Raw genomic sequence first — 13,729 nt, forward strand, 5'->3', positions numbered from 1 at the left:
CATGTCCTGTGAGACTTCAACACGAAGTCCTTTTGCTCCACCATAAGCAGCTTCGGCACGAATTTGGCCGCCACTCTCTTCATAGCCAAATCTTCGGTCATAATGGAATGTGCCGAAAAAGTACTGATGCCCACCTCTTCCGCAATTTCTCGGATAGTCACACAACGGTCCCGCATCACCATAGCGTTCACTTTGGCAATGACCTGGTCATTTCGGCATGTTGATGGCCGACCGGAGCGTGGCTCGCTCTCCACCGTTGTGCGGCCGTCTTTAAACCGGTTGTACCACCTCTTAATCTGTGTGATGCCCATAGCATCGTCACCGAAAGCTGTCTGAATCTTCCGAATGTTTTCCACCTGGCTGTCGCCCAGTTTCTGGCAAAATTTGATGCAGTAGCGCTGCTCCAGTCGTTCCGTCATTTTCCTTGCAATGAAAAACCGACGAGAGCACTACACACTACCTCACTCAATGGCTGCTTGCCAACAACTGACGGAATCAACAAGCGGGAAAAAATTCACGCATGCGCACGAAGGTTCAAGGTCGGCTCATGCAAGCTCAATTGTTGTAAAAATGGCTTATTTAAATAGTGTTCCAACACTATTTTGTTTCTTGTATCCCAACTGGTCTTTAAAATTCTAGAATGATTGGGTAAAGAATGTAGTGTTTAAAAATATAATAAGCCTAATACTAATGTATTGTGACAAGTATGAATACCTTTGTTTGAAAACTGTTGTGTAAGAGGTATTTTTTTCGCTCACACTATCTTCAAGTGAAGAGATTAAAAACATTACAAAATTAAGAACACCTGAGAAGAAATAAAGATTTTGAGTAGCTTTTATTATTTTGCATCTTTGAATGTTTCTTTACAAAAGTATGTTAGTACATTGACACTAGGTGGCTTAAACGAAGCTGATGTACTGTGATTGAATACACCAAGAAATGGAAAATACATTATGTTTGTTGAGTGTAGAGTACATGATGGGATATTCTATAGACAGTAGTAAGGAGATGGCTTTATTTTTTATTACATTTTCAGTGTTTGCTAAATCTAACCTTTAGTAATATATTGACCATTAAGAAAATTTGAATGGTGTTTTGTAGATTCACAAAGCCTTGGAGGAATTTATTGACAGCATTAAAAATGATCCTGATACTAAACTACCCAAAGATGGAACTGTCCACGAATTGAATAGTAACGTGAGTTTTAACTCTGTAACTGTTTCTTGTTTTTTTTGTAATCTTTAGTAAACAGTAGGTGATAAAAGTAAGAAACTGGATAATATATGCCTTATTTTAAGATTTCAGTCAGATTGATATTTACTAATGTCAGTTTTGCCTTATCCAAACCTCATGTATCTCTAACAAACAAAATAACCCTTTCAAGACGGGTCATCGGTGAAAGGCCATGTCATCTCGTTTGTTGACTCGCATTCAAAATTTTATTGAATAGCAACACACACCAGGTTGGATACGAATTGCTGGCTAACATTGACATCTTTAAAGATTAGGCTTTATCTATTGATTTTGTATTTCTAATGGGAAATTTAAACTGCATCATGTGGTCATCTTATGGCAATGGGTGTGCCTAAAGGGTTAAACAACAAATATTAACCCTTTCGAAATGGGTCACAGGTGAAAGGTCACATCATCTCGTTTGGTGACTTGCATTCAAAAATTCTATTGAACTACTATTTCATGAATTTATGTCAATAAGTTTGATATCAAACTGTAGATTATAATTCAGATTTTAGTACTATACATTACTCAATTTCTTAATTTAAAAGTAAGTATTATAAACACACATAAACATTGATTTTTGTGTCACGTGGTATGTTGAATGCAGCACTGGTTCAAATTAGATGTTTCTGATGTCAAAATACTAAGTTTGTAGTTTCGTACAAATTAGGAACTCAAATTACCGGTATTACCGATAAGCTAGAATATAAAATAAGAAAGTTTTATCTTTTCTGTTTGATAATATATTGCTCATGTAATAAATAAAACACAATGGCACCCTGCCCACCTCTTTCCATTTTTGGAAACACTCTCTTGTATACATTTACTTCTATATATGGCATGAATAACCAATTGGAAGCACAGAATGTCCTCCAAGTAGCTCTCTCAGCCATTTTAACGTGCTTGAATGCCATTTCTTTCTTTCAAACCAATATTTTAAGGAGGTAGGGTGTGTCTTTAGTCTGCTTGAAATTTCATATTTTTTTAGAGTAAAATAAATCTTAGTTAATAAGTTTGATAAATTATAGTGGAATTCTACGATGTTGATGTAGTAATTTATGATTTTATAGTTATTCAAATGTATATATAAAAACCTCAACAAAATTATTTTGTTTCATATCCACAATGTGCAAAATTTGTAAAGGCTTAGCAGCAACTGAGTACAAAGGTTGTAACTAGCATGTGAAATTTGAAAATTTTCTGATGCATAAAAGTATTTTTAATCTTAAAATGAAAATTACTTTGCAGGCTAGATAGGCAAGATGTGATAAGAAAAAAGGCATGAGAAAAACATTGCTTTACAAACCTTAGGACTTAATAAAAAAATTTATATATTGTGTATGAAAGCATTGTAATTTTTACTGATGATCTGCCAAATTTCGTTAACATTTGCTTACTAATAATGCTTACTAATGCTATTAAAAACAATAACATTAAAGAAAGAATATCGTGCACCTTACTTGCTGAACTCACAAATGCTAGTAGCTCTGTTGTAGATTTTAAAGTTCAATAAACAATGTAATACCAGTATAACTGTGTGTAATTAGCTAAGTATTATTTCCTAAAATTCTAATGTGTAACTTATGTTTCCTTCATAAGAGAGAAACCTGCAAATTCTCTCCTAAGTAATAACTTGCCAAAGGGTTAAAAAGTCAGTCAAGATTTTTTACATTTTTTATACTACTGAAATTGTCAGTCTTACTATATAGAAAATGTGTGGATGTCTTCCATTTAACATATCAATAGTGTTAGTCTACAGATGATACTGAATAACTACAAGATTTTACCATGGTGTTGGGGGTCACTGCTAATGGTTTCAGATTCTGTTATTCTACAGATGATAATAGAACAATGACAAGACTTTATTGATATGTTGGGATTTCTGCTAATGGTTTCAGATTCTGTTATTCTACAGATGATAATAGAACAATGACAAAACTTTATTGATATGTTGGGATTTCTGCTAATGGTTTCACATATTGTTATTCTACAGGTGATGATGCTGCTAGAACAACTACAAGATTATATTGACATGTTGGGGTCAGTTTTAGCAGTTTCAGATATTGGAGCTGCTAGAGAAGCTAAAGATCCAAGTAAACTTGCTCTGGCCCAGTATATATGTAAGTTCATTAAACCTTCAGTTCATACTTTAAAGAAATTCTTAATGATTTTTCTTTCATATATATAAGATGTTCTGGTGTATTTTTTTGTATAAACCACTAAATTATATATATCTCTTTTTAAGCTGACAGCTTGTGGAGACTTCAGTACAGGACTTCAATAACTCTTTGAGATATTAGTTTATTAGATTTCATAGACTTGTTTGTGGATTGAGAAATTTACAAAGGATCAAATATCATAGCTGCTTCAGGCACTTGACATGAGGCTGGTTATGCTTAGTAGTGCCTTAACTAATTTTATAAACTTGTCCAGTTTATTTGTTTTTGTTTCTGTGGAATTGGATATATTAGAATTGTTTATTAGAAGAAAGTGAAAAAAATTAGATATAGAGAAAAGCTAGAAATTCAAGGTTTAGGTGGAAAAGTATTTTATTAATTTTTGATTGGAAATTATTGTTTATGTAATTTGTTAGTCTTCTACAGACAGTCTTGTCAGCTCTGGGACTAGCCCGAACAGGAAATTATTGTATATGTGATTTGTTTGTCTTCTACAGACAGTCTTGTCAGCTCTGGGACTAGCCCGAACAGGAAATTATTGTTTATGTGATTTGTTTGTCTTCTATAGACAGAGTCTTGTCAGCACTTGGACTGGCCCTAACAGGAAATTACTGTTTATGTGATTTGTTTGTCTTCTACAGACAATCTTGTCAGCTCTGGGACTGGCCTCAACAGGAAATTACTGTTTATGTGATTTGTTTGTCTTCTATAGACAGACTCTTGTCAGCACTTAGACTTGCCCCAACAGGAAATTATTGTTTATGTGATATGTTTGTCTTCTATAGACAGGGTCTTGTCAGCTCTGAGACTGGCCCTTACAAGAAATTATTGTTTATATGATTTGTTTGTCTTCTATAGACAGAGTCTTGTCAACTCTGGGACTGGCCCTAACAGGAAATTACTGTTTATGTGATTTGTTTGTCTTCTATAGACAGAGACTTGTCAGCACTTGGACTGGCCCTAACAGGAAATTATTGTTTATGTGATTTGTTTGTCTTCTATAAACAGAGACTTGTCAGCTCTGGGACTGGCTCCAACAGGAAATTATTGTCTGTGTGATTTGTTTGTCTTCTATAGACAGAAACTTGTCAGCTCTGGGACTGGCCCTAATAGGAAATTATTGTTTATGTGATTTGTTTGTCTTCTATAGACAGAGTCTTGTCAGCTCTGGGACTGGCCCTAACAGGAAATTATTGTCTATGTGATTTGGTTGTCTGGCCCTAACAGGAAATTACTGTTTATGGGATTTGTTTGTCTTTTATAGACAGAGACTTGTCAGCTCTGGGACTGGCCCCAACAGGAAATTATTGTTTATGTGGTTTCTTTGTCTTCTATAGACAGAGTCTTGTCAGCTCTGGGACTGGCCCTAACAACAAAGAGTGAATCGTACAATGATGCTTATCTTAAGGCCATTTTCCGAATGAACAATCTTCATTACATCCAGAAAACCTTACACAAGTAAGAAATTAGCTAGATAGTTTTTAATCAAAATCACAGTTCTCATTATACAAGTAAGAAATTAGCTAGATAGTTTTCATCAAAAATCATAGTTTTCATTACACAAGTAAGAAATTAGCTAGATAGTTTTTAATCAAAATCACAGTTCTCATTACACAAGTAAGAAATTAGCTAGATAGTTTTTAATCAAAATCACAGTTCTCATTATACAAGTAAGAAATTAGCTAGATAGTTTTCATCAAAAATCATAGTTTTCATTACACAAGTAAGAAATTAGCTAGATAGTTTTTAATCAAAATCACAGTTTTCATTACACAAGTAAGAAATTAGCTAGATAGTTTTTAATTAAAATCACAGTTCTCATTACACAAGTAAGAAATTAGCTAGATAGTTTTTAATCAAAATCACAGTTCTCATTACACAAGTAAGAAATTAGCTAGATAGTTTTCATCAAAAATCATAGTTTTCATTACACAAGTAAGAAATTATCTAGATAGTTTTTAATCAAAATCAGTGTTCTCATTACACAAGTTAGAAATTAGCTAGATAGTTTTTAATCAAAAATCACAGTTCTCATTATACAAGTAAGAAATTAGCTAGATAGTTTTCATTACACAAGTAAGAAATTAGCTAGATAGTTTTTAATCAAAATCACAGTTTTCATTACACAAGTAAGAAATTAGCTAGATAGTTTTTAATCAAAAATTACAGTTTTCATTATACAAGTAAGAAATTAGCTAAATAGTTTTTAATCAAAATCACAGTTCTCATTACACAAGTTAGAAATTAGCTAGATAGTTCTTAATCAAAATCAGTTCTCATTACATAAGTAAGAAATTAGCTAGATAGTTTATAATCAAAATCACAGTTTTGATAAGAAATGTTTCAGTTTTTGTTTTTAATTTCCATTTTACTGTTTTCATTAATTAAAAATGTTAAGACTATTAGTACAATATCCAGTGTAATTCTTTCACTATATAAAAACATAGAACCTGTTAGTACAATATCCAGTGTAATGTTTGAACTAAATAACAACATTAAGACTGTTAATATAATATCCATTGTTATTTTACTATTAAAAATTTCTGTGTTCTCTAGCACTGCACCAATTACTACCCTTTTATTGTTTTGATGTGGTGTTTGACAGTCAATTTCATAAAACTTTTTTTCCACGATTTTGTAAATGTTTTAGAAACAAAGAAATTAAACATTCTTCAAATAAGAAAAAATATTCAATTTGTTGAAAGCACATACATGATACTGAAGAGAATCATTTCATTATAATTTATGTTTCTCTTGTGGTTTTTACAAGTTCCATTTTCAGCTTTTTTTACTGGTTTCATTTAATTTTCTTTACAGTTCTGGCCTTTTAGACATAGTACACCTGTATAATGAAAATGTAGGAGGACATTACAATGATGAAATTAGAGACCAGAAAAGGATATATTCTCAAAGGTAAGATTTTGTTACTCAGCAGAATCTTGTATGAGCTGAAGTTGTCTGTGTTGTTTTCCAGTGATTGAAAGTCAAAATGAAAGGTTGTCATAAGGAAAAAAATTTATCACCAAATAAAAAAGCTATGTAGAGCTGGCAACTGAAGTTGAATAAAGGAACCAAACAAGATAGGGATGGAAATGGACATATCACTTGATCTGCTAATGATCACTTAACAGACTAAGCTATCATGACTTTAAATAAAGAATAAAATCCCTACATTATTGGCTCCCCCACTTTGTCTATCAAAAGCTTGGTGTTTGAATAGAATCTCAGCTTTCATCATTATACATTTCCTTTAGTTAACTTTAAAATACTACTTTTATGACTATTATACAATAGAGTAACATTTTATAATTGGAAGTTCTGGTTCTATTTGTTTTGCTACTGAGGAAGCCAGTAATGTAGGGATTTCATTCTCCATGTAAAGTCAAGACAGCTTAGTCTTCTAAGTTATCATTAGCCGGATAAAATGATATGTCCACTCCCATCCCTATCTTTTTTGGTTCATTTTTTCAAGTTCAGTAGCCAGCACTACATAGCTTTTTTATTTAGTGATAAATTTTTTCCCAATACTTGTTTGTTTATGTTTTATTATAAGGTAGTGTAAGTGGATTACTAGGTTATACAGTGTATTCTAAAGTTTTATAAATTTTGCATAAGATAATAATATAATAGGTAGTCAAAGATTGTGAAGACTGTTTTGCTCTTTCAAATGATGATAAAATCATAGTTACTGTTAAAACTAGGTAGGTGTTAGGCCTATTGAAGAAAGATGATGACAAACAAAAATGATAACTCTCGGTTTGGTGTTCACCAGTTTTCAACTTTATGACACTCTGGATATCTGAAAAGCAGGATATACACTGGAGATAGAGCGACTGTGTCAGGTAGCTCTTTACATCTAGCTTCTGATGACTCATAGAGAAGAAAATTCAGATGACTTTTGTATTGCTTTAATAAGAACGTCTGTGCCATCCCCACATAGAGAGTGCTACCACACTCTCCGGTGATATGTCTGCCAAAATGTTACTCATTGCATGTGCAATATCTAAGAATGACAATATCAAACTAGGTTACTCACTTCTCTTAAAAATAACTAGTACTTCAGCACTGTTTCTGAGAAGTTAAGCATGGATGCTAAGCCTTTGAATGAGCTGTGACCCCCTACATGTAATAATTTGAACTGCATTAATCTGTTATACATTATACCTTTCCACCAATAAGATTGTGCCATATCGTCCATTCACTTTGAACAATTGCTGTGTAATAAAAGCTCATCCTTTTCCTCTGCACTGTAGTGTTTGGTCATATTATTTCCTTAGGCCTTTTGTTAAAATAAAGGATCTTTTGTGCTGCACCTAACTTTTAATTTTAATTTGATTTTCAGTTAAAGCTTTTAAAAAGTTACTGCTTTTCTTATATTACTTTGATGCCTTTACATATCAAATCATAAGATTAAGGACAAGTGTCCAAGAGGCTGTGATATGGTTTCCTTGAAAGGAATATTATACATCATTCTTAAACTTGGGATAGGGCTTAGACGAAATCCAATAATCAATCTTGGTTTCATCAAAAAGAAATTTAGAAAATTAAGAAATAAAAACAAATGAAAAAAACAATACTTTCTATTAATTCAACTTCTTGGATCATATTTAATAATAGTTCTTGTATCCACATTTCTGAATTCTCCTCAGAAGTTGTCTTTTTTTCTACGTCAGTGAAAACTGGAGGTACTCTGACAGTAAGTGACGTTACAGCCATTAGACATTAAGTGGTTAGTTCTGTCTTACATTCTTATTCTCATGGCAACATAATTCTGTAGCTCCTGTACAGCCATTAGACATTAAATGGTTAGTTCTGTCTTACATTCTTAATCTCATGGCAACATAGTTCTGTAGCCCCTATACAGCCATTAGACATTAAGTGGTTAGTTCTGTCTTACATTCTTATTCTCATGGCAACATAATTCTGTAGCTCCTGTACAGCCATTAGACATTAAGTGGTTAGTTCTGTCTTACATTCTTAATCTCATGGCCCCATAATCCTGTAGCTCCTGCTGATCCTTCTTTGAATTTGACCAATTCCTTAAACAGCCTGCCTTTGATTTGACCTCTTCTCTTCCTTTTGAGGATCAGGTAACTTCATCCTTGTCTTTTACTACTACTGATAATTCAGGTATGTGAAATTTTTTCTCTTACTCCAACTGTTTTTGCCTAGTTCTTAGGCAAGCTTCTTGCCTCTAGGATTTTTTTACCTATTTCCTCTCTTACCTCTTTTCAACTTTGGGTCGACTCTTAGTTTCAACATCTTCCCCAAGTTCAAGGTTCCTTCTCTGTGACCTATGGTCAGAAATCTTCCTATCTTCTAGAGTGGCCCGTCATGGCCAAGTGGTTAGGGCGCTTGACTCGTAATCTGAGGGTTGTAGGTTTGAATCATAGTCACATTATAATGTGACTGTCAATCCCACTATTCGTTGGTAAAAGAGTAGCCCAAGAGTTGGCGGTGGGTGGTGATGACTAGATGCATTCCTTCTAGTCTTCATTATTTCTTGTTTTTGGTCTTCAGAGGAGTGGTCTCACCACATCAATGCCCTCAAAATGTTAGCAGTTCAACAGGCCTGCTACTATCTTTTTCCATCTTTGTTATCTCATATGTCTATCAACAAGGAGGTAGCTGGCTCTCAAGATTACTGCTTTCTCTCTCTTTAGAGATCCTCTTTTGTGCCCATTACTACAGCAGCCAGTTGTTAGCCTGCCATATGCTTGGGGCTTTCAACTTGTCAGCTGTCCCACCAAGACTAAGTCCTTACATCCTCTGGTGTTTCAGTGGATTTATTTCCACTATGAGAACCCTCTTCTTGCAACACCTCTCAGTAACATGCTTCCACTCTTTTGGTCACCCTCTTTGGCTAGCTCAGTCGTGGTTTCCACTCTTTCATCTTTTAGCGATTCAGGAGTCATTCTTCCATCTTGTAAGTTGCTTTTACTTCAGCCTTAGACATCCATCTTTCATCATCACTTACCACTTCTTCATCTTCATGTGGGTTTTTTTATCTGATCCCTTGGAAAGTTGCCAATTTCCTTGCTTGCTCTTGTTGGCCATCTACCCTTGTGGTTTTTAAGTACAGGTGGATAGGTTTTTGATGCTTGTTCATTTACCACTCCTCATATTATTTCTCTTCTTTTATTTCATATGGCTTTTGAAAGCAGTCTATCCATTGCTTCAATCACTGTGTTCAGAGCAGCTTTTTCCACCTTCTGTCTTTCCTTGGCTATTCACTTTTTCTTTCTCTAGCTCTTATTGACCTTCTCAGGACCTTTATAATCAGTTATTCTTCTCATCCAGTTCTTCATTCAGACTAGAACCTATGTTATCAGGGCCCTTAGAAATCCTCTGCACGAACCTTTGGCCATCTGCTCACTATATCAGAATTCACTTAAGACATATCTTTTGTTTTTTCCTTCTGGGAGATGCCACTCTGATATTTTTACCTTAGACACCTCCTGCATGTTTTTCTCACAGAACAGGTTAGTTTAATTTCCAGTCCTCTTCTTCCTTCCCAAGACTAGGACTGCCACGGAGAGTGATCGGATATTCTTTACAGTCACCCTCCCTTCAATTTCTTCTCTGTACAGTGTTGAGACCTTGATCATCTGTTTTGTCTTGTGTGGACAATATGATGTTACCTCACCTTTACATCTCTTGTCCTGTTTGGGCAGTATGATGTTACCTTACTTTTACATCTTTTTAACCTGTGTGGGCAGTATGATGTTACCTCACTTCCACATCTTTTGTCTTGTGTGGGCAGTATGATGTTACCTCCTTTCTACATCTTTTGTCTTGTGTGGGCAGTATGATGTTACCTCCTTTCTACATCTCTTGTCTTGTGTGGGTAGTATGATGTTACCACACTTCTACATCCATTTTTAGAGGCAATCAACATCATGTCTTCCTACCATAAGATTTCTGTACTTCTTGTGATTTGTCTCTCTCTCCACTTTGACTGGATATATCAACTCACCTGCTTTTGGTATTTCTTTTTGGGTGACACTTTTCATATTTTTATTGTTACCACCCATTAAGTTCATAATTTCACATATCTCTTGCCTCTGCCCATTGATGTCCCTTGGGTGAAATGCTGCTGGCAGGGATGAGGATGACTCCAGACACCTTCATGTCCCATTAATTACTTCACATTTTAGTCTCATCAACCTCTAGGTTTTGTTGCCATTCTCCAACCTTCCAACAGGACCATAACAAAAGTATTTTTAAAAAAAAGAAACACAGTAACCCACCATATTCTGGTGGTACTTCACAGAAAGTTCTTCTCTGTCCCAAAATCCACATCAAGTAGGGAATAACAAAAAGTTTCCTGTCCATCAACTTCTGCTAAGTGCCCATAAATTTTTCGGCAAGACTGCTTCATTAGCATCTATATATTTATTCTCCAGACCATACCAGACCAACACAAAAAATCAGAATGGCTAAGCTACCACTCACTAGGATAGCTCTTGCTGTCCATATTCACATTGACCCGTTGTAAAGTGTAGCACTGAGGTACTTTATGTAGGTTAGATGATTCGTGTTTATTCTGTGCACCTCTCTGGTATTTTTTCCTGTACAAATTACTTCTCCAAATATCTTCTAGAGGAGTCTAGCTCTTCCCTAGTACCAAGCTGCTAAGGAGTTGATATGGAGAGTTCCCCTGCAGATAGTGTAATCCATCTTGTATGAGATCAAGTCAATGCCCATCTTCAATTGGAAGTAAGGCAGGGGTGTGAACCTGGAGGAGTTGTACAGTCTACCCCCAACACTAAGAACTGGACTATTCACAGTGGTTGTGACTAGGAAAATGGGTTTTGAGTTCTCCTTTATACAAATCTGGGAGGAGTCATCCCTGAACCTGTGTATTCTTCTAAGTATTTGTACTGTATAACTTGACATTTTGCCCTAGCCAAACTTCATTTATAGGATCTACCAGAGGAGCAACCTCCACGTTCCGACCACTTTTGTAACACTTTAATAATAATAATTTTTAAAAATATCAAGTTCTTGTGATACAACCTTTCTGACCAACCATTTATACTTGGCAAAGAGTATTCTCCGCTTGAGACACCAAGTGATCCTTACACTCAGTTATCCCCTTCAGTGGGAGACACATACTGTGTTTCCTCTTTCTGTCACAATATTCTCAGAATGTTATTTATTTTTCTAAATATCTCTTGTCACTGTAGAATTATGGCTACTTGTTCTGTAGAGAGGTAAGCTAAAGTCAGCTACTTGTTTTATAGAGAAGTGAGTAATCTAAAGTTAGCTACTTGTTTTATAGTGAGGTGAGTAATATAAAGTTAGCTACTTGTTTTATAGAGAGGTGAGTAATCTAAAGTTAGCTACTTGTCTGTAGAGAAGTGAGTAATCTAAAGTTAGTTACTTGTTTTATAGTGAGGTGAGTAATCTAAAGTTAGCTACTTGTTTTATAGAGAGGTGAGTAATCTAAAGTTAGCTACTTGTTTTATAGAGAGGTGAGTAATCTAAAGTTAGCTACTTCTGTAGAGAAGTGAGTAATCTAAAGTTAGCTACTTGTTTTGTAGAGAAGTGAGTAATCTAAAGTTAGCTACTTGTTCTGTAGAGAAGTGATTAATCTAAAGTTAGCTACTTGTTCTGTAGAGAAGTGATTAATCTAAAGTTAGCTACTTCTGTAGAGAAGTGAATAAAATAAAGTTAGCTACTTGTTCTGTAGAAAAGTGAGTAATCTAAAGTTCTCTACTTGTTCTGTACAGAGGTGAGTAATTCAAAGTTAGCTGCTTGTTTTGTAGAGAGGTGATTAATCTAAAGTTAGCTACTTGTTCTTTAGAGAAGTGATTAATCTAAAGTTAGCTACTTCTGTAGAGAAGTGAGTAATATAAAGTTAGCTACTTGTTCTGTACAGAGGTGAGTAATCCAAAGTTAGCTGCTTGTTTTGTAGAGAGGTGAGTAATCTAAAGTTAGCTACTTGTTCTGTAGAGAAGCGGGTAATCTAAAGTTAGCTACTTGTTCTGTAGAGAGGTGAGTAATCTTGTCTAAAGTTAACATCTTCCCTATCTGAAATACATCTCTCATCTCGTCGTTACACAACACTACCTGCCTTACATCCACACTTCTGATATGTGTATTTGCCTCCTAAAGAATGGGCTTTTGGTATTCATAAGTGCTTGGATGTTGTGTCACCCTCCTATTGGTGGAAGGGTATAGTCTAATACTTATTGCACCATAGATTAACACAGTGAACATTCCTACATGTAGGGATGAGAGTTCATCTAAAAGCTTGGCACATGGATAAAATCTTCTCAGCATCAGCGGCAATGCATAAGCTATTTGTTCTGTGAAGACTGTATATTGAAAATCCATTTTAAGTAAAGAGATTGTAAAACTTATCAAAGGTACGTACTATTTCCGGATACATCATAATCCTATATAACAACTAGAATATAACCTGTTTTATTTAGTAAGACCTACATGGTTATTAGTAGATGCATCTTCGTGCTTTAACATAGACACAGTGACTAAAGTTGTGGATGATTTACTGCATCAGTATGCAAAAATTCATTAACCCTCTTTTCCCTGGTATCATTTACTGCCCTTAACCCAAGGTTTTAGTGTCTTGTATTCAAATTTTATTAAACTACTTTTTGTTTATGTTATACCAATTAGAATAACATAAAATCTTAGTTAATAATCTATATTTTAATAGTATACACGTTTTAGGTTCTTAATTCTACAAAGCAATATTTAAAAAAAAATCCAGAATTTCTACTAGTATGATCAACATGACATATTTTCTCATCCCTATTTTATCCACTACCCATTGAAAAAGTACGAAATTAAACATAAGTTACTCACTATAAAATCAATTATTGCTCAGACAAACCATAATTTTATAGTCTTCAATTTTGTTTGGTTACAGAGCTATCAAATAGAAAATCAGACCCCTCCTGCCACACCCACCTGTCACATCCTTTCTTTCATAAATCATTGATAGTTTTCTCTTATGTTTCATTATATATTACCTATAACCAATAGAAAGTTAAGATTTTCATCTATTAAATGACGTATTGTATAACTTTGTGTCCTGAATAGAATATCATCAATTTCACTCACAGTACAAGATTCATTCCCATGGGAAAATTATTGACGAGCTTGGATGAATTTGTAACAGCTCTTGTCACATAGTTGCAAAGCCAGAAAAAGTTGGAGGTAAGGGAATTTGTCTACTTTTTGTATGTTATTGTTTTATATTTTTTGGTGCATTATAAATTATTAAGTGCATTACTGTAGTACTGTAAAAATTAGGCTTAACTGTCCTCGTACAATTGTAGAGCAAG

The 13,729-nt window shown here is 34.4% G+C and overlaps 1 protein-coding gene across 1 annotated transcript in view; it reads left to right on the top strand.

The window, feature by feature from the left end:
• Window positions 1-13,729, top strand: part of LOC106464991 (exocyst complex component 7-like) — a 91,489-nt gene that overhangs the window by 67,700 nt on the left and 10,060 nt on the right. Inside the window, exons 17-22 of the mRNA XM_022392819.1 lie at window positions 1,103-1,197; window positions 3,230-3,356; window positions 3,982-4,243; window positions 4,422-4,500; window positions 4,678-4,871; window positions 6,231-6,326. Of these exons, the coding sequence (XP_022248527.1) occupies window positions 1,103-1,197; window positions 3,230-3,356; window positions 3,982-4,243; window positions 4,422-4,500; window positions 4,678-4,871; window positions 6,231-6,326 (853 nt within the window). The remainder of the gene's footprint in view (window positions 1-1,102; window positions 1,198-3,229; window positions 3,357-3,981; window positions 4,244-4,421; window positions 4,501-4,677; window positions 4,872-6,230; window positions 6,327-13,729) is intronic.

This window comes from Limulus polyphemus, unplaced genomic scaffold, assembly GCF_000517525.1.
Source record: "Limulus polyphemus unplaced genomic scaffold, Limulus_polyphemus-2.1.2 Scaffold1804, whole genome shotgun sequence".
Classification (NCBI taxonomy): Eukaryota; Metazoa; Arthropoda; class Merostomata; order Xiphosura; family Limulidae; genus Limulus; species Limulus polyphemus.